This window comes from Anas acuta, chromosome Z (genome assembly GCF_963932015.1).
Source record: "Anas acuta chromosome Z, bAnaAcu1.1, whole genome shotgun sequence".
Lineage (NCBI taxonomy): Eukaryota > Metazoa > Chordata > Aves > Anseriformes > Anatidae > Anas > Anas acuta.
In genome coordinates, this window is record NC_089017.1 from 31,122,046 (window position 1) to 31,143,229 (window position 21,184).

At 42.4% G+C, this 21,184-nt stretch overlaps 1 protein-coding gene across 1 annotated transcript; it reads right to left on the reverse strand.

The window, feature by feature from the left end:
- Positions 1 to 131: 131 nt before the first annotated feature.
- On the reverse strand, positions 132 to 13,004 carry PLIN2 (perilipin 2). The gene is made up of 9 exons (XM_068665889.1): positions 12,852 to 13,004; positions 11,418 to 11,474; positions 11,143 to 11,338; positions 10,399 to 10,481; positions 9,641 to 9,926; positions 9,140 to 9,324; positions 8,275 to 8,409; positions 7,296 to 7,586; positions 132 to 1,263 (listed from the first exon to the last, which is right to left on the reverse strand). Exons 2-9 carry the CDS (start codon positions 11,445 to 11,447, stop codon positions 1,132 to 1,134), a joined length of 1,338 nt encoding a protein of 445 aa, XP_068521990.1. The 5' UTR covers positions 11,448 to 11,474; positions 12,852 to 13,004; the 3' UTR covers positions 132 to 1,131.
- Between the last annotated feature and the right edge of the window lie 8,180 nt (positions 13,005 to 21,184).

Genomic DNA, 21,184 nt, shown 5'->3' on the forward strand with positions numbered 1-21,184 from the left:
CGGTGCTCCCTCTGCCAGGGTGCCGCCGCCATCTTGCGGCCGGTCTCCCCCCTCCCTTCATCCTTCTCCCCTTCCCTCCCCGCCTCCAGTTGTTCCCCGATCCACTCAGAGAGGCGAGGCGGGCGCCAGGCTGCGCAGTTCAGTCTTTTATTTCAAGGCATTTCCGTGACTTGGAAGTTCTCGCAGCAGCCCGCCCGGCGGCCGCGGGCTCGGCCGGATCCCCAGAGAGGCGTGCAGCCAGCGCTGCCCGCCGTGTGCCCGCCGCCCCCGCCGCCACAGGGAGCGCGCCGGCTCCTCGCCAAAAATAATAATAAAAACAAAAAAATTGCGAAAAAATACCTCTGTCTGCAGTTCCCTCTCTTGGCCGTCATCACTATTTCTTAAAAAAGTTGTTTTTCTATTGTCCAAACCTGTTCCTGTCTCTTCCCAGTGTCTCCCCCGTCCATTTGCAGCCGCCGTTCGTCCTTCTGGAAAACTTTCCTTGCCAAGCCTTTACCCTCCGCTACTCTCGGGTCCCATAACCAGCAGTAGCAGGATGACCAACATTTTTTGCACGCGGAAGGCATGTAGAGGGAAAGGGCATCCTTTTGTGCATAAAGCACCCTCAGATAAAGCACCCGAAGGGACCCTGCTCTAATCGCTGTAGGCACAGTGCCCCAAAAAAAAATAAAATAAAATAAAATAAAACTGAGACGGCCAAAGCCTCCTATCCTTTCCAGCAGCAAAGAGGTAGATGCAGAGGAGCTTTCCATGTAGACTCGGAAGGGGACACTTGGTGGGCAAATCCTCATCAACTCCTTTTGTTGGCAGCCCTTTATGCAAAGCACTGGCGTGTTCTCTTGGCTGTTGCCAACAGGAGAACAAGCAGCTATACAAATATTTAGCAAAGATCAGATCAGTTGGATGCACTGGCTAGGCTATACCTGGTTTATAGAGCAGGAGCGTGACACACCAGCTAATGAATCAACCTAGCATCTAATCCTCAGGGGGTAATAATCAGTTTTGATGCAGCTAAGTGAAACAGCACTGATTAAAAAAAGTCCAAAGCTAGGTAGGATCAGCTTCAAAAAGGAGAAATATAGGTTAAATGTGGCAAAAATACATTGTATCTGTACGTTTTTCTGCTTTTCTTCATTCAACTCTTTGCCCTGTGGTGTATGGGCCATTTGTGCGTGAAAAGTCTTGTTGATCTTCATCCAAATCCAAAATGTCTGGGATATCATCTGACTCTGAAGACAGGTCTGTAATAGTGAAATCTGGAACCTGTATAGGAACAAAATTTCAATCAATTCAAAAGTAAAACTAAATAAATTTGTGAAGTATTCCTGACTGAAGTCAGGAGATAAAGATGCTCTAGATTTCTCTAGAAATCAGATCCAAAATACTGAATAGAGAGTGAAATATATTCTGTCACACATTAAACATAAATATAGCATTAAGACCAAATATTATGCAAGATGTAAACCAGTTGCTCAGCAGACAGGATATTGTAGTAGAGGTGGAACAGAGCTAAACTCGCTGTGTGCATTTAGTAAAAACGACTAGAAAAATAAGAATTGAAGATTTTAAACTTGCTTTGCACTTCTTCCTTCCTTGGAATCAATGGGTTATGCAAAGGAGAAGCCTAGAGAAGCTTGATACAGATTGCTTTGTACCACTCTGCCTGCCTACCACATCAAACCTTTCCTGAGGACACAAATATCCAGAACTGCAAAAATACACTGACCTCTATTTCAACTGCATACATTGTATTCTGTATTTTAAGCAGCTACTGGGTTTCAGGAATAGTCAGACATTAGTGGACACATGGATGTTACACACTTCTAAAAACCTTGGCTAAGACACGAGCTTAAGTCCCACTAGCAGGACTTAAACTACTACGTCTCTTCTGAAAAATGAGATAGATTTAAGGAATTTACTCATAACCAGAAGTTTTCTACCCCAAGTGAAAAATTCATATATGTACAGTATAATTCATGGTTAGGTTTAATGTTGGTAATATGATGAGTATTTGAAGCCAGTCAGGATCAGCACATGCTTGCTCATAGGATGTTGGTTCTGTATGTCTGAAGAAGTAGTGGCTTGAAGAGGCTTCTAGGCATTTAGAATCACAGAATCTGGGAATGGTCTGGGTTGGAAGGGACCTTAAAGATCATCTGATTCCAGCCCCTCTGCCATGGGCAAGGACACCTTCCACAAGTTTTTAAACTTGTTTTGCCTTTCTTCTTTCCTTGGGATTAATAGGTTATACAAAGGAACCTGCCTAAAGATCAGGCTGCCCAAAGCCCCATCCAACCTGCCCTTGCACACATCTACAGCTTCTCGGGGCAGCCTGTTCCAGTGCCTCGCCACCAGTACTGGCTGGAGAAGCACTTTTAATTCATTCTGTAACTAGAAAACACCTTGCTTATGACCAATTTTTAGGAAAAGCACTGGAAAGAGAAGTCTATGCTTTGCCTTCCCTGAAGACATGCCAGAAGAACAGAGAACACACCAAAGGAGAAAGACTACTACTGCAGCTATCAGGTTGTAGGCAGCACTGAAGCACTGAACGTGAATTACTCAGTTCCTTGGAGAGTAGTTGACTGTAGGACACCAGGTACTTATTAAAATATTAAAACTGGGCTTTGGAAGAATTTAAGCAGCATGCCACGTATCAGGCAATCGTATGAATACAATGAAGTGCCTACACCATTTGAGAGCCTAAGCTTGCTCAAAATTAAATCAGTTAAGTCTTTTCCTAAAATTCAGAAGACACCAGGAACGTGGGAAACACATTCTTCAACTAGCAAAAACCGTCTTGCATCTTTCAGTTTATTGCGTTTACCTAAATCTCTAATTACTGTACTTAGAAAAACGATATATTTTGTCAGTACCAGCAGATGACCCCATATCTCGTATCATCATACAAATAGAGATACATAACAAGTCTAAGGCAAAGTAGCTCTTGGGGAATTTGGAGTTTGTTTGCAAATTCACTTAAAAATGTGCCCAAACCAGTTTAACCAACTGGTTTATCCCCAGCACAAATACAGGGGAGAGAAAGAGAGCAGCTCTGAGGGTAGGGATTTGGGGGGTATCAGTGGATGGAAAAACTCCAAATAAGCTGGCAACATACTCTTGCAGCACAGAAAGTCAGCTGCATCCTGGGCTGCATCAGAAGCCTAGCCAGCAGGTTGAGGGGGGTGACTCTCCCTCTCTACTCTTGCGAGACTCCAACTGGAATCCTGCATTCAACACTGGGGCCCCCAGCACAGGAAGGACAGGGACCTGTTAAATCAGATCCTGAGGAGGGACACAAGGATGACCAAAGGGCTAGAGCACTGCTGCTACAAAGACAGGCTGAGGGAGTTGGGGTTGTTCAGCCTGGAGAGGTTCAGGGGAGACCTTACAGGGAGCTTCCAGTGCGTAAAGGAGGCCTACAGGAAAGCTGAGGTGGGGGCTCTTTGTCAGGGAGTAGAGCAATAGCACAAGGGGGAATGGCTTTAAACTAAAAGAGGGTAAATTTAGATATATAGAGGGAAACCTTAGCTCAGAGGGTGGTGAGGCACTGGAGCAGGTTTCCCAGAGAAGCTGTGGATGCCCCATCCCTGGAAGTGTTCAAAGCACGGCTGGATGGGGCTTTGGGCAACCTGGTCTGGTGGGAGGTGTCCCTGCCCATGGCAGGGGGGTTGGTTTTCAGTGTTCCAACTCAACTCTGTGATTCTATGATTCTGTTCTTAGACTGAGCAGGGTACTTGACTGCACTCAGTAACTGTGCCTGACCAGTGGTAATTTTCGCTACGTCGTAAGTATGGGGTCACCTCTATTACTGAAATCCATATCTCACCTATTGATAATAGGTGAACCAACCTTTCCAGTTCAAGTTTGTGCTTTTTACTTCCTTAGTGCGCACATAAAGGAGTCAACTGCTTACTAACATACTAGTAGTATGTTCATAGCCATTAAATAATTTTAAATTGAAGTGTAACTGTGCATCAGAGGAAAACAGTGTTGGTATCAGTATCATTTATCTCAGTTTTGAGCATACTAAATTGTGTTAAAAGCACACTGCCATCTGCACCAGTCTAAGTAAATCAATGCAAAGCCTCCACTGTTATGGGCTTGCTTAGATAAAGGACTACAATTAAACACAAAGGTGATACAGAAATGAAACTCATTTCATAGTTGCTAGGAAGTTGAAACAAAGCCATAAGACAGTTCTTGCAAGAATAGGATTAGATATGACCCTTCTTTGTACTTTTCCTCCGTAAGATACAGTTAGATCTTCCTACATGAAATAGCATAAAACTTGCAGAACTCTTGTGTTGATAACACAAGACATAGTTCAGCATTTTTGCTGTCCAAATGTTAATATCAACACTAACTTAAAGCTCATCAGTATTTTCTTGCTGTATTTTTAGAGCTGAACCATGAGCAATTTGAGATTATTCTTGTTGTGCACTTTCAGAAAAAGCACTTTAGTCAGACCATATATTATGCAAAAAAATCATTTTTTCCACTCATAGTATAAAACATAGTACAGTCAGCAAAACATCAGCTAGCTTCGAGATTTTCCAATCATGCAAATAATGAACAGATTACACTTAAAACAATAAAATGAGGTTCCCTTTTCTCTTTTTAACCAGCTGGCTTGGAGAAATTTTTTGTTGTGGTTCTTTTGGTTGTTTTAACCAAAAAGCTATTTATTTTTAAAACAGAAAAGATTTACAAGTTGTTCTGAAATCCTTTTGCCTGTTTTTCACTTAGCTTACCTTACTAGCTACATAGCACTACTGTAAGTTATACAGTTTAGAAAAGATTCTAGGGAAGAAAGTCATCATCTTACAAAGTAGGAGAAATTTCAAAAGCTTTTCGCCTTTAAAGAAAGTTTAGTTTGAGGCAAACTAAAGAACTCCAGCCGTTATACAAATCATGTAGTTTTGGCTTTACTAATATGTATACTGCTATAAATATATTTGTAAAGCTTTATCTCCCATCATTTTCAATGTATCTAGTCTCATTTCACCTGGTTTCATTTTCTGAGAATGAAACAAGAAGCTTCATAGCTCTGAAAAACACTTCAGGGTAGTGCTTAGTCTTTTTTTTTTTTTAAATGCAAGCAAGTTTGTTGTGTAACTGTTTGTCCCTGTAATTTTACCTTTTTCCTTATAATTGTGTATATCAATCTTTGAGCAGGCTCTGCTCAGTTTATATTTTAGGTTTTCTTCATTCAATGTGAGATTTTTCAGTAGTTATTAGAATGCACATCAGCTTCAGTTCCAAGGTTTTGGAAGATGTTCAAGACATCCATGCCTCCAGTGAGCAATTTAACTGGCATTCTACCTGTGCTAGAAAAAGTTACCACATTTTGTCTGAAGTCCCTTAACTGCAATTAAGACTAGAGACATGCTATACTAGATTACCAGCAACATATCCATGCCATAAAAGCTACGGTTCAGTTCCAACACCCAGCACTGTCCTCATTAAGATGATCCAATAATCTTAATGCAAGGACTTGTACTTGGTACAATAAACCAAGAACATACTAATTCATCATAATCTAGCCTTCTCTTCTTCCAAGAAAGGGCTCCCCATTCCACTGGGAGTCAGAAACTTCATATTCTGTTTACCTGGTTTCTATATGGGGGGAAAAAAATCACAATACAAAAATGCAGGAGTTTTTTTTTTTAGGTTATTAGCAGAAACCTGTAAACACAACCAAGCATTGTTCTAGTTGTGGCCACCAGTTGTAGTTCATCTCTAAAAGTCCAGAGTAACTTACAGAGTCACCCAGAGTTACTTAGTGTTTTGATTTACACTGTTTAGCAAGTTCTTTGAAACTGAGACCAACATTGCTAAATTAAATGATTGCAATGCACAGTTACCTAGGGTATGTGTCAAGAACACAACTTACCTTGACAGTAATAAACCAAGAAAGCTTTTTTCCAAGTAACAATAATTCTCATCAAGGGAAGAGAGTCATAAGAGTTACTAGGGAACAACTCCACCCAAGTAGATGAGTGTTAATTCACATTTGTCACTCAAGTTCAAAAGAGGGTACATAAAGTAAAAAAGATTAAAGCTTGCATTGACAATTGAAGAGTACACACTCCTAGCAAGTCAGCAGCAAAAGCAGGTAGCTGGGACTCTCATACAGACAATATCTACTAGATGGGGAAGACTTTTTTCTATATCCTTTTTTCCCCTCAGGGTAAGGCCATCCACCAGTTCACAGTCTGCACAAGTAACAGTAAGCACAAAAAAGCAACAGTAAAGCAAAGACTGAACAGAAGGGAAGAAGGAAACACTGCAGCAATGTTAACTATACACATATAGATTTAGATTTTTCAATGTGTCTACTTCATTTGCGTTGCAAGCTTGCTTTCTCTTGGACCCAGATTAAAGGAGTCACAGAACAGCAAGTTACATGTTCTACACAACATACAAATGGAGACAGACTTTGGCTGCTGAAACATTTATTACTAAGGTACAAAATGTATTACAAAACATTGGCTACAAAAAGCATGAAACAGCAGGCACCTGAGTACAAACAGCATGAATCTTGTCTTTATACTGTTAAAAATATACTTTGATAATGATTTTGTAAGGTTACTCTGTAATACAATAGTAAGTTTATATCATTAGTATTAGCACTGTCACAGCATTCAACTCCAGCTGACTCGGTCAGAAACCCCGCTATCAGCTTTGGAATTTTGCCCTCACAGAATCCTCATGAATCATGTAACAGTTCAATTTGAGACAGCCATTACAAAATAATCAAATGCATGATCTGCAGTACCTACAGAATTCAGGCGTACCTCGCTAGAATGCAAGGCTTTTAAAGGCATTTCATAGCATGTAAGGCTTTTATATTAGTCTGGTATAGACTGAGCAGCAGATCAAATGCTTTCAGCTGTGATAAAAATCATTTAAGAATAAGGATATTACTACCACTAATAAGCATAGTGAGGTTTCTTAACCATACAAACAAGGCATCTTGACAACTGTAAGCTGCCAATATTTAGGCACTTCTGTTTGGTTTAGAGTGTCTTTACTACTCAGGACAATACAATGCATTTGTAGGAGAGTGTCCTCTCCAAATGACTTCCTCCCCCACAAGTTTTTTCCCTAAAGCTTTTTGACAGCTACAGTTGTTAGTCACTTGTTTGGTCAGTCTGCAGAGTACATGCATGCTATGCAGTTTACTCAATAGGGTGTTCAAGCTGTTTGTCTTCCTGGCTGGAATTTTTCTCCCCTTCACCTTTGCTCTCAGCATGCTGAATGCCAGGCAGTTGTGGGTAAAAGGGACCTACCAGCCAGTTGAGCGGCGTGTTGTTAACAAGATAATCCATCACATCATCCAGAGACTCTTTCATTTTCTTCAGTTGTCCTTTACTAGTAGCAAGAAAGCTGTCTGATAGTTCTTGAAAAGAGGATGCTGACCGAAAGCTCTGGTATACATCACTTGCCATTGACCCAACACTGCAAACCTGGTCCTGCACATTCTGTGGCAGACCCTGTAGGCTTGAGACCAGTGTGAGGCAGGTGGTCTGAAGCTGTTGAGTGAGGCTCTGTGCAATTGCTAGAGTTCTTGACTCTATGTGCTGGAAACAAAAACATAATAATAATCTGTCAGTATCTTTTTGTGACTGTAGCAGTTTTCTGTTATTTAAGAGATAAGGAAGCAAAGTGAAAAATGGTGGAAGTTAGATACAGCAGGTAACGTAACAAGGATTAAGCATAAAGAGCCACAGACAACTTCAAAGTACTTGATTTCTCCAATGTTCAAGTACTTTGGAACAGAAGTATTGCTAGCATCTACCCAGCAACAGATAAGGAAGCTCTTGTATCAACTCCGGATAACAAGTTAAAGCAGATTAGTACGCTAGTGGATGAACCACTCTTCAAAGCTATATAAGACTCAGTGTGTCTGTTTCTCAGGTTGCTTTATGCTGGGGAATTGCTATCTTATGTGGCCAAAATGAAAATAAGTGAATCCTAGCTGGTTACCTAGATATGGTTAATATCCCAACAAGTTCACAGAATGAGGATTCTCTTGAAAGGAGAATAACCCATTAGTTTTTGCAGAAAGTAGGCTCATTTAAGAGTTAGGATGTCCTCTGCTTTTCATAAGAGGAACTAGCAGCTGCTTGAGCTGCATCATTTAGATTCTTCTTTTGTATAGAAGCATTCTGTGCTGTTAAGATGCTGTGCACTTTGGGGACTGTTAGCCAGTGTTATCTTGACAGTATACAATCCATTTATTTTCAGTTTACATGTACATTTATTTACCTCAGCACTATGCGATTCATCACCATCATTTTGACCTGTATATTTCTTCCATTCTACCCAGGATTGATACAGTTTTTCCTGAGCATTAAGAAGTTTCTGATTGGCACTATTCATGTTCTTTCTGGCATACTCGATCTGAAATACAGCCAAACAAGGAAGTAAAGTAAGAGTCCAAGCAGTTCTACTAGGGCTATCCTAAAATACCAGCTTTGTAATTTTTTTTAAATGCTTAAATTTCAAACAAAACACTTTGGAGAACATAAGGATATGCTCTTTCTCCACAAGAAAAGCTAGCAGCAGTTCCATGATACTATGTAGCCTACCCCTCTACACCACAACTACTTCATCCTCCCCCACTGAACTCATATACATGGCACTGTGAGTATATTAAAGATCATAACTATTTATGTAGTTTGTGCTGTACATAAAGATACATAGTTAAGATCAGATTACTGAAGCACTCAGGAATGTTCAGAGATACCCACAGCAAGAAGAGCAAGACCATGAAGAATCCTACTTTTTGTTAATATAAAGACTGAAGTAAAGCACTGAAGTGTTTCCAAATTGCAAGACACTTTCTTCAGTGAATAGATGTGTCAGAACTGAACCTTTACAACACGAACACCTTTTAAACATTACCTATATTTATGCAGTGCTTAAAATTACAAGTAACTGGTGGTCTGTTTTACAGATCAGCTTAATTTAGGACTTCTCCTGACTGGTGGAGAAAAGCTCCGTTGGGAAGTACTTTATATTTTGAAAGTGAATTTATTCACAGCTATCTGATTTTTCACTACCTGTTCTCTACCTTTGAAAACTATACCAATGTTTGTTTCTTATACCCAAAGTGAGAACTTGAACTTACCAGATTAACGGTGTGGTGGAGCTGAGAAATTGTTTCCTGGCTTTTCTGCTTAGCATCTCTAACTTTGTTTAAGGCTTGCTGGTAGGCACGTGCACGGACCTTTGAAGACAGGGATCCTAGCCGAACATAGTAGCTTGGCTTTTGAACTCCAACTTCAAAACCTTCAACTTTTGCAGCCTCTTTTTCTAGAACAGTGGAAAGGGAGCAGATTGACCAGTGGAACAAAACGTAAGATGTCTGACTATTTCATTTGCTTCATAATAACTGAATATTGGACTTCCTTAGTAGTCCTTTAACAGCACGTTTGGTTGACAGGCACACATGTAATCCTTACTTAGGTTCATTCTGCTTGCCTGTCAAGGAAACGTTATTACAACCAGGAAGGCCAAAGACAGTTTGGGAAGCACATGCCCCCTCCCCACTATAAGGTAATAAATGGATGACTGCTTGTTTCTCCAATATATATATACACCATTAAAATTAAACCTGAATTGTTCTTACCTAGTTCTGCTTCAGTGAGTGGGAGATACTGGTCTACAAGGGTCTCTGATTTAGTGAGAGCACTGTCCATTCCACTGCTCACCATCTGCACCACACGACTTCCCAAGACAGTGTTAATGCCACCATTAACAACAGACTTGGTCATTTCCACACTGTCTTGCATCGCTCCTTTAGTCTTGCCCACAACTCCGGTGATTGTGTGAGCAACAGTTTCCTTGGCACCAGTCACAGTGGTTGTTACAGCTTCTCTGGCTCCAACAACTACATCCTTAGCATTGGCAACAACCTAACAACGAAAATAGGTTGATTCACTAAAAACATTTGATAAAAAGAGCTATATAATCCAGGAAACAGAATTACATTAAGGTTCATACAAGTCTTATCCAGGAAGAGCTTGCACTGAAAGCATATGGACAAAACAAAGATATGATTGTCATGCAGCCTTCAGCTCAAAACTCTTCAGTGAATGTAAATCAGTTTGTTTTACAATGAGCAAGAAAGTTTTTACAGGATGCCTACCAGTGAACAGCAGCTACAGATATATCAAGTAGCAGGCTAATGTAAAAAAAAAAAAGAATGGTTCAGTGACCTTCCAAAAGCAAACGATTCTACAGAAATGCACTCCATCTCCTCACTGCATCTAAGCTGTGAAGCAAGTGCAGCTTATAGGAACTCCCCTCACTGCATTTTTTGTATCAACAGCAAAGAGACAGGTATAAAGATCTTCTGGTCAGCATATGCACACAGAAAAGATTTACCTTGTCAGTGGGTTGATTCAGTATAGGTAGTCTCTCTTCAATTTTGTCCAGACCCATACATGCATAGTTGTTGGCAACTACAACTATGGAAGAAATTACAATAGTTGATTTTAGGTTTTGTTTTGCCTTAGTATAAATAACTCCAATTGTTACTTGTTTTTAAAATGGAGCTCACACAGCAGCACATTTAAAGTAGCTTCTCCCTCCTTTTCAGGGGGATTTGAGGCAGCAAAACCCCACAAGAAGGTTGGTCTACAGTGCCTTAAGCAAGCTCACTTGCAGGCAGAGAAAGTCTGTTCGTATACCTTACAAGCAGCTGTTGTAACAAGTTGAAATGCCTGCCCTACCGTGAGTTGAAGAAACTAAGGCTCCTGGTTACAATAGCCTTGTGACACAGTTGCCAAATATAACCACAAGTTACTCTCTGAGAGAAAGTACAAAGCACTTGAAAGTAGGTGAAAGGTAAGAAAGGTGTTGCACAAGCAACTACACAATCACCTTGCAAATCAAGAGGAGCCAGTCAGTTCAGTATTATGAAAGCTGGAATCAGCTTTGGATTCCACCACTCCCTCAAGTCATGTGTATCTGTAATAAGTTACTCAACAAGCAAGGCTTGTTGAGATGGTTGTCAGCTATCTGAAATAGCACTCCAGACCAGCATGACTGTGCTCAACTGTAAGCACATGTTGATATATAAAGCAATCAGTTCAATTAAAGGTATCAGCAACTCCATCTTTGCCTTACTTTGTGGTTCCAGTTTCTGGATGATAGGCATAGCACTTGTCATGGCTACTGAAGTAATCGTCTTCACTCCTTTCTCTGCTATCTCACATACTGACTTCAGATAGGGATGGTTATCCTTTGTGGTAACGTAGGCTGTCGACACCATATCATAGGTGGAGCTCACCAAAGGAAGGTTTGCTACCCTTGATACAATGTTCTGTTTAAAGAGAAAGAGGTTAATTGACTATTTTTCTGAACTATACATTAAAAGCCCTACTGGGCTATCTTAAACATACCTGTTGTGGATCAATTGCTGCTAATGCCATTTTTTCAGATCTTCAGTCCTACACAGCCTATGAAGGAAGCATGTCAGAGTTAGGACATCCTCATATCTACTTCATTTAAACACCAGGCTTTCAAATCAACAATTGCTTTATGATCAATCCCACCAGATCAAGGATGCTTGTTCTTGCATGTAGGAGATCCATTTGAAGTACAGCAGCTCACTACAGAATTACAACTTAAGTCATGTATTTTTTCTAGGAGAAATATATATACATGGTCTCAACTGTTGAGCCGGGGTGAAGGAAACCTACCCAGCTGTTCTTAAGCTAAGAATTGTTGTTTTTTTTTTTGTTTGTTTGTGTTTTTTTTTTTTAAACCAACTCTAACCTCTCATTTAGGATGTCTAAAGGACAGACAAAGACTCCACCACCAGTATCTTTAATCAAATTAACATAAGGGAGTCAAGTTTGAAATGTGGTTAGTTGTTGTTGTCCAAATGTTGTGGGCACTTAAAGACCAAGGTGAAATACTCATTTCAATAACCTCACTCAAGGTACTCCACTAAAAACAATAGGCTCATTATCTCTGCTGACATATCTGATGCCCACACAGGGTTTCCACTGCTCAGTTACTCAAGAGTTAGAATTCCTGTAGCATGCACAGTCAGAAATTCCCCACAACAGGAAATAACTTTCCTTTGTGCTAATTTAGGAATTACTACCAAGCCCACATTGAAACAGGCTGGGGAGAGCAGCTGTTCGGTAAGCCTGTGCTATGCAATTATCTTCCAATGTGCACGACCATAGAGAAATCAGTAATAGTTCTCCCCATATAAACCCTATAAAAGGCAGAGGGGAAGGAGATGCTGCAGTACCACCTCAGGAGAACGCACAGACATAAATACCCAGAAGTGCGTTGTCATTCTGTGAGCACACAGAAGCCAAACAAGCTCTGCCAGTGCTTTTTGCTTCGACAGCTCCACAGGGCAATTGAGCTGCAGCAGAGCCTGCCCACAGGAGAGCAGAGAGCCTCGCAGACAGCAGTCCCTGACAGGACAGCGGTCCTGAAGGCTTTGCTGCCAGATGCGCCAGAAAGCCCGACAGCAGCTTTACACATGTCACAGCATCAAAACAGGAAGCCTTAACTTTCTGCTTCGCGTCCGGTGAAAACCTCCCCTCGTTGCACAACGGGGCAGCGACCACAAACATAGCGGGGGCCGGGAGGGCAGCGGAGGGGCCCCGCTCACACCCACCCCGCGCCACCGCCGCCACCCCGCGCCCTGCCGCCGGCCGGCAGGAGGAGGGGCCGCGTCCGCAGGGATTACCCGCGGCGGACAGCGCGTCCCAAAGGGCCCGGCCGCAGGCGAGCCCCGAGGGGCAGCCAGCGCTGGGAGGGCGCCTCTCGGGGACCCCGTGCAGGAGGCGGGCGTGTGGCGCGGTACTCACCGGGGCTGGAGGCGAGGAGGAGGAGGATGAGGAGAGGCTGGGATGAGGAGAGGCTGCTACCGCCCGACCGCTCCAGCGCCGCCGCCGCCGCGCACTGAGGCGGCCGCCCCGCGTCCCGCAATTTATAGGCAGCGGCCGCCGACATCTCGCGAGAGCTCCGCGCGCGTCACGGCCGCTCCGCGTTGTGGGGCGGGCTGGAGGCAGGGGGGAGGGTACGGGGGGGGGTTGGGGGGGGAGGGGAATTAGTTCGTAAAACAAAACCGAGAAAATAAAACTGTGGAGAAAGTTTGTTACAGGGAACCCGTGTTCAACTTTTCTGTCAGAAACCCAGAGCCCCGTTGGTGTTAATTAAGGTGGGGAATGACAAGGAGCCAGCGGATCTGTCACCGCAGCACGCCGAGGCTCCTCGCTGCCCCCTCAGTGCGCCCCACAGCACAGCCGGCCCTGTAAATGCTGTGCCAGCTGCTCCCCACACACACACCTCCTCTTCTGATGGTCAGTGTGCCAGGACAGCAAATTCCTCTCACACAGGGCAGTACAGTGAAAAGTATCGTTATCTGCCCAGGATGGGGACAGACGGCTTCTTGCAAAAGCTTGGTAGAAAAATACAAAAAAACATCTCTCCCTATCTGTTATTCCCTTCATAAAATACCATCATAATAAAAAATAATACCATTCCTATAATAAAATACCCGTGTCTACTGCTAGAGAGATTCTGACCCTTGCTCCCACAGGACACAACCTTCCTAATACAAAAGGGTAGATTTAGATTAGATATGAGGAGGAAATTCTTCACTGTGAGGCTCAGTGAGGCAGTGGCACAGGCTGCCCAGAGCAGCTGTGGGTGCCGCATCCCTGGAGGTGCTCAAGGCAAGGCTGGATTTGGGCAGCCTGGTCTGGTGGGAGGTGTCCCTGCCCATGGCAGGGGGTTGGAATTGGATGATCTTTAAAGCCCCTTTTTTTTTTTTTTTTTTTTTTTTCTGCCAAGTAAAATCAGTTCACTCTTCTTGTTTCACAGCAGAACAGATCAGAAAACTATCTGGAACAAAATAGGGATTTTCACTTCTCTGAAGTGCTTTATCATGCCTCTGTTAGAACCCATACCAAACACTTCACAGGCACAGGCTCTCCACTTTTTCTCCTTGTTATCGGAGACCTCCATTTGTTTCTCATTCACACTTATATGGCTTCTCAAGTGTAAAACATTCAATTGTCAGATATCTTTTTTTGTCAGAGATATCTGTACTGGGAATTCCAGAGTATTCCAGGTATTTTAGATACAAATACAGATCACTGTTATTTGTATTACAGGGACATCTGCAACTCTTGTAGTCCCAGGACACACTCTACAAGAATACAGCTGGGGCACAGTCAGGATAGCTGACCCCAACTGGCCAAAGGGATGTCCCGTACCATGCAGTATCATGCTCAGCAACAAAACTGTAGGGAAAGAAGGGGGAAGGAGAAGGCGTTGGAGTGATGGCATTTGTCTTCCCAAGAAACCATTATGTGTGATGAACCTGGCTTTCCAGAAAAAAGGCTGGACATCTGCCTGCCAGTGGGAAGCCATGAGTGAATTCCTTGTTTTGGTTTGGTTGCACTAGCAGCTTTTGGTTTACCTATTAAGCTGCCCCTGTCTACCCACAAATTTTCTCACTTTCACCCTTCTGATTGTCTTTCCCCCATCCTGATGCAGAGGAAATGAAGGAGTGGCTGTGTAGAGCTCAGCTGCCTACCAGGGTTAAATCACAAGATATGCTGAGCCAGAATCAACTGACAGATAGAAAGATAGTGTATTTGTAAGAGCTGATACAAAGATTTTCACTTGGCATCATGCCTAGTGGATGAAGAGACATCATGGGGAGTCGAAAAGGAAGCAGTGAAGTCAATGTTTACTTCAGTATGCATAGCCTGCATAACCCCAAAACCAAGATGCAAGGTAGATAGACAGCTTAAGTGGATAAGGAGGTAGTTGCAGGTCCAAAGACAGAGCAGTGCAAGGCAGGACCGCAAAGCCTAGGAATGGATTAATGTGGGATTGGAAGTAAAGAAGAACAGTGAGAGACAGTTGAGGGAAGATAACTTTGATGGTTATGTTTGGTCACAAACAACAGCCTCAAGGTGGCCAACCTTCCACCATACCTGGGGGTTCTCTTAGACTCCAGAGGTAGACATGGAAGTCAGGCAATATGATGTATCATCTGTACTGTATATATAAACTGATATTATCTGCAGTACTGTTTAAACAAGATCGCACATGTCCACTGCAATTTACATGTACTATGTAGATGACATTTCAGACCCTTGCATCAACAGCTCTAACCAGTCATCTTTAGAGTTACAATGCATCAAAAGTATCTTCAGGTAACACAGATTTTTCTATGATGGTGTCATTCATATCTCAGTATTTCTGTATCTGAGTGTCTGTAAATTTGCTTAAAATCCCTGTCTTCTAAAGAAATATGCACGTACTTAGTTTCATGGCCATAACTGCCAATTTACAAAAATACTTCACTACCTACTTTAGATTTGCACAGAGGTAATTGGATATGCCATTCAGTATTTGCTGAATAAGACTGTAAATAATTTCACTGATTTCATCAGACCTATTCATATGGTTCTATCTACTGAAGGATCAGTGTTGCAAAGTCCAAGTAGTTATTGAGATATGTTACAAAGAAAATTAAAGCAATCAAATGGGAATGAGATTACAAAGAGAAGAAGAATCTTTGATCAAGAACTCTAATTGCAGCCATATCCTTTGCCACACCACTCTCTGTAAGAAAGTTATTTATCTCCTAAAATTTGGATAATAGGTATTTAGAGTGCTTATTAATACAGTGAGCCCTCCTATCCAGCTGCCTCCTGGCCATCCAGGGGCCTTGCGAACATACTGTCAGGTTGTACTTTGTAGTTTACTAGGGCTAAAATCAGGCATACTGTTTGCAGCCAAAATACCACCTCAAACTGCTTGTTACCCTTTGGGGATTATGCCCTCCTCAGATTTCTTTGTGTAACAGCCCATTGTTGCCTCTTTATAACTAAATGTTGTCATACATATTTGTAATGGTTATTTATTTTTTTTCTAACACAGATCATTTTAACCATGGTAGGAGAAACTCTTCATGATCTTGGTGTTGCAGAACAGGGAGCACAGAAAGGTGGTCCTCTGGAGTGGTCAAGAATCATGTCCAACACCACAGCTTTAGGAAAATGGCAGGCTTTAAAGAAGTGCCTCTGGTGACAGTTTGAGGTTGTTTGGAATGAGCTACAGGCACGAGACAACTGACGCATACCTTCTGTGTGCCTCAGGTTCTTACATGTAACACTGGCACTGCATTGCTTCTCAGCAGTCAGAATTGCCCTAGGGACACTAAGAGAAAGAAATTATTAAAGGTCCTGAAAGATAGATGATTTTCAGCATCCATAACATATATAATCAAGTCAATTGATTATTATGGTTCCTCTGCTTTTAAATATTTCTCATGTTCAAAGCATGTATTTTTTTTCCTAGTGTTTATAAAAGTTGCTTTCTCATGAGATACAACTGAGTCCAAATGAACTGGGAAGCAGCGTAATTGTCTTGGCCACCTTGCGGCTGTTGTCTGTGACCAAACATAACCATCAAAGTTATCTTCTCTCAGCTGTCTCTCACTGTTCTTCTTTACTTCCAATCCCACATTAATCCATTCCTAGGCTTTGCAGTCCTGCCTTGCACTGCTCTGTCTTTGGACCTGCAACTACCTCCTTATCCACTTAAGCTGTCTATCTACCTTGCGTCTTGGTTTTGGGGTTAAGTCCTTGGTATATTGTTGTATGATTGTTGTATGAAAGCTTTCCCCTGGTCTTGGTTAATTATGTCAATAGCTTCTCTGCTGTAGCTTACTTGACTTTTTCTCTCCTAAGGAGGGGATATCAGATTTGTGAGGCATGATCCTCCTTTTCTAAGTCCACATTAATAATCTTTATAAGAATAGCATCCTTATTCTGCTCTGCCCAGGAGCAAAGCACTCCCATCTTTTGATCCTGAGCAGCATGATCTGCAGTTTTTCTCTATTACACGGTTCATTTCTGGAATGTACTTATCTTCTAATAGGTCTTGTTTTTTCTTAGCTGTCCAAAGATCATTACCTCTTACCTCTTCAGCTGTGACTGACAGCTGATTTAAAAGTGAGGAATTGGATAGGAGGTAGCTCTGCTGCGGACTCTTGAAGAAAGGCAAAGGCAAGCAAAAGTATAGGCAAGCTGATACTGTCGCCCATGTCATGAGTACAGTACAACCCCTGTAATAGATCTGAGATGTTTAATTAAGGCAGAAGAAGAGGGGGACTCATCCTAGCTTGAGAAGGACAGGGAGTCAATTACACACTATACATACCTACATACAGCACAGAGGCTTTTTGTTTGTTTGTTTGTTTCATTTAATTACTGTTGTCTCTGCTCCTGCCAGATGTCTTTGGAAAGCTAAGCAGCAACACACTGTTACTGAAACTGGCAGCAATTTCAGAAAGATCACAGCAAGACTTCAAGTCTCATGTGACACACACGTTATAGCCCTGTATCTTCCGTGCTTTACATGCCATAAAACACTGGATGAGGCCATGACAGAAGTTAACAGAAGTATTAACACCCAGAAAATATAGTTACTGGAAAGAATTTTGTTATCACAGATACAAGACAAGCACAGGAAAAAAATATCCAGGCCCTATTTTAGAATTAAGGAATGTATCTGTTATCACTAGAGGAAACAGGACAGAAAATGATAAGGATTTAAACTATTTTAATATAATATTCAGTGCAATGGAAAGAAGGGAGATGTAACCATAAACCACCAGCTGAGGTGTCCATGGACATTTATCTGGTGTCATAATTTATAATTGCCTAAAAGCTGCAAGAGAAATAATTCTGCTAACCAGAAGTCAGACAATTTTGTCCCTAAGCAGTTCTAACAAGGACATGCACTTGCAGCACATGTCCTTAAGAAGAAGGTATGGAGTAAGGGAATTATGGTTAGTACTTGTAACTCAGTGCTAAAAAAAATTAAAAATCCAGCTGTCCATTTTCAGACTGTTTTGCAGATTTCTTAAGAAATCAACATCCCAAAAATATTTCAGTGTATTTATATAAAGTTATCATGGATTATTTCTCTTTGAGAATGTCATGTTGTTTCATTGATGTTAATTACCAAGTCGGTACTGTAGTCAGTACTGTTCATATTTATCAGCAGTGATAACAATGGCATTCAAGACTTCTCAACATGCTCCATAGACAAAGTTCCGTGAACACGGTTCTTTCAACAAAGCTGGGTGAATCTCATGTAATTTCATTTTCACATAATTTAGTCCAGGTTTTGGATTTATAGGTACTGGTACTAGACCTAAACCATAGATTGCTTGCTAGACAATAAAATTGCAATATATTTAGTTAGCTGCACAGAATAATAGTTATCATATGCATTTGACTGATGCAGTGGGAGTATTGACTACAACACTTTAAATGGGTTGTGCTATCAAGACATTATCAGTCTATAAAGCTACTCCAGTATCTTTATTCATTTCTACTTCACTAACATGTTTTTCTTTTATTCTGTATGCTACGCCTATGAATGACATCATTGCTTATACATAAAATGATCTTCTCAGAATTTATAACATAACCAGAGGACACTCTACGGGATGCTTTCAATGTAATCTAATATAGAAGCTATTTTTAAGAGTGCAATATTATGTCAGTCAGTGTGAGTGTGGGAAGGATAAGGGGTTGAATAATTTAATATTGGTAATAGCTCTGCTAGAGATGTACTGTCACAACAAAAATCAGCACATTCTAGACAATGGACAGATAAATATTTCTGTTTCTGTATGATGTTTTACTTGTCAACTGGTGGTCTGACAAAAAAAATAAAATAAAAAAATACAATAGTGGAATGTAAGTAGCATAAAATGACCTTCATGTTCACGGAAGAAGTTTTATAAAACCCCTCATGGAAATTTTAATACATCAGAACAACAGTTTATTAGCAGTAGTTGCTGGTCTATTGGGATTTCATTTTGGGTATGCTAGGATGTCTCTGATGGTTATGGCTTTAAATGTCAGGGCTCAATAAGCGCCTGGTCTTTAAAGCAAAAAAGTCATGAGTCAAGGGTGCCCTCAGCACAAGCAGCACCCTCAGTGGCAGGGTACAGTCCCACAGGGCCTAAACAGGGTCCCCAAGCAGGGTCGGGGCCATCAGATAAGGCAAAGTAAGGTCATTGGAATGGAGGACTACAAGCTTTACAGGAGAGAGAGGCAGGGAAGGAAAGGTGGGGGCGTTGCTCTTTGTGTTACAAAATGGATAGGTTGTGAAGACTTGCCTCTGAGAAACAGCCAAGAGCAGGTTGAGAGCCTGTGGGTAAAAATTAAGGACCAGACCAACAAAGGGCACCTTGTGGTTGGGGTCTACTACAGGCTGCCCGATCAAGGGGAGCCTATGGATGAGGCCTTCTTGCTCCAGCTACAAGAAGCTCACAGGCTCTCATCCTCCTGGGATCACCCGCATGTCTGCTGGGAACACCATATGGCAAGCAGTAAGCAATCCAGGAGACTCATGGAGTACATCGAGGACAACTTCCTTGTCCATTTATTAGGCAAACTAAACAGGGGAGAAGAGTTAATGGAGCTGGTGCTCATGAAAGAGGTTAAGACTGGAGGCAGTCTGGGTTGCAGTGACCACACCCTGGTTGCGTTCGTGATCTCGAGGAATACAGGCCTGGCTGAGGGCAAAGTCAGGACCCTGAACCTCCAAATTGCAAACTTCCAGCTGTTCAGAGAGTAAGTGGATGAGGTCGCATGGGACACAGTCCTTAGGGACAAAGGATCTGATCAGAGCTGACAGCTCTTACAGGCTATTTTCCTCAGAGTGCAAGAGCTCTCTACTCCCCTATGCAATAAATCAAGCAGGGAAGGTAGGAAACCAGCATGGTTGAATAAGGATCTGAAACCAGCATGGTTGAATAAGGATCTGCTGGACAAACTTAGGCAAAAGAAGGAAAAGGCACAGAGTGGAAACAGGGCCATGTGCCCTGGAAAATGTACAGAAATTCTGTTGAGATGTGCAGGGAAGGGATCTGGAAAGCCAAGGCACTGACAGAGCTAAGCTTGTCAAGGGACACAAAGAATAACAAGAAGGGGTTTTACAGTTACGCTGGCTGTAAAAGAAAGACCAAGGGGAGTGTAGCACCTCTGACAAACGGAGATGGAGAACATGGAGTAGTCAGAGGTACTTATCAACTTCTTTGCCTTGGTCTTCACTGGTGGTCAGGCTTCCCACATCTCTCAAGTCCCTGAACCTCTAGGCAGGGGCTGAGGGAGCAAAGTCCCTCCCATTGTAAGCAAAGAGAAAGCTCAAGACCTCCTGATGAAACCGAATAGGTACAAGTCCATGGGGCCTGATGACATGCATCCCAGGGTACTGAGGGAATTGGCTGATGGAGTTGCCAAGCCTCTCTCCCTCGTATTTCCAAAGTCCTGGCAGTCAGGTGTAGTCCCTGGTGACTGGAAAAAGGGAAACATCACTCCCATTTTTGAAAAGGTTAGAAAGACCTGAGGAGCTACAGACCAGTGAGCCTCACCTCTGTGCCTTGCAAGATCATGGAACAGATCCTCCTGGAGGCAATGTTAAGGCACATGCAGGACACTAAGGGAATCCAAGACAGCCTGCGTGGCTTCACCAAGGGCAAGTTGTGCCTGACCAATCTGGTGGCCTTCTGTGATGGAGTGATTACATCAGTTGACAAGGGAAGACCGACCAATGCCATCTAGCTGGACTTCTGTAAGGCTTTTGACACAGTCCCACATGACATCCTGAACTCTAAATTGGAAAGATATGGATTTGAAATGTGGACCACCTGGTGGATAAGGAATTGTCTCTGTGGCTGCACAGAGACAGTGGTGGTCAACGGTTCTATGTCCAGGTGGAGGCTGGTGACAAGTGGTGTCCTTGTGTGGTCTGTCTTGGGACTGCTGTTAGTTAATATCTTTATCAATGACACAGACATTGCACCCTCAGCAAGTTTACAGATGACACCAAACTGAGTGGTGCAGTTGATACAACAGAAGGAAGGGAAGCCATCCAAAGCGACCTGGACAAGACTGAGGAGTAGGCCCATGTAAACCCATAAGGTTCACCGAATCTAAGTGCCAGGTGCTGCACCTGGGTTGGGGCAATCCCAGACATGAGCACAGACTGAGAGCAGCCCTGCAGAGAAGGACTTGGAGGTTCTGGTGGGTGAAAGGCTTGACATGAGCCAGCAGTGCATGCTTGCAGGCCAGCAGGCCAACTGCATCCTGGGCTG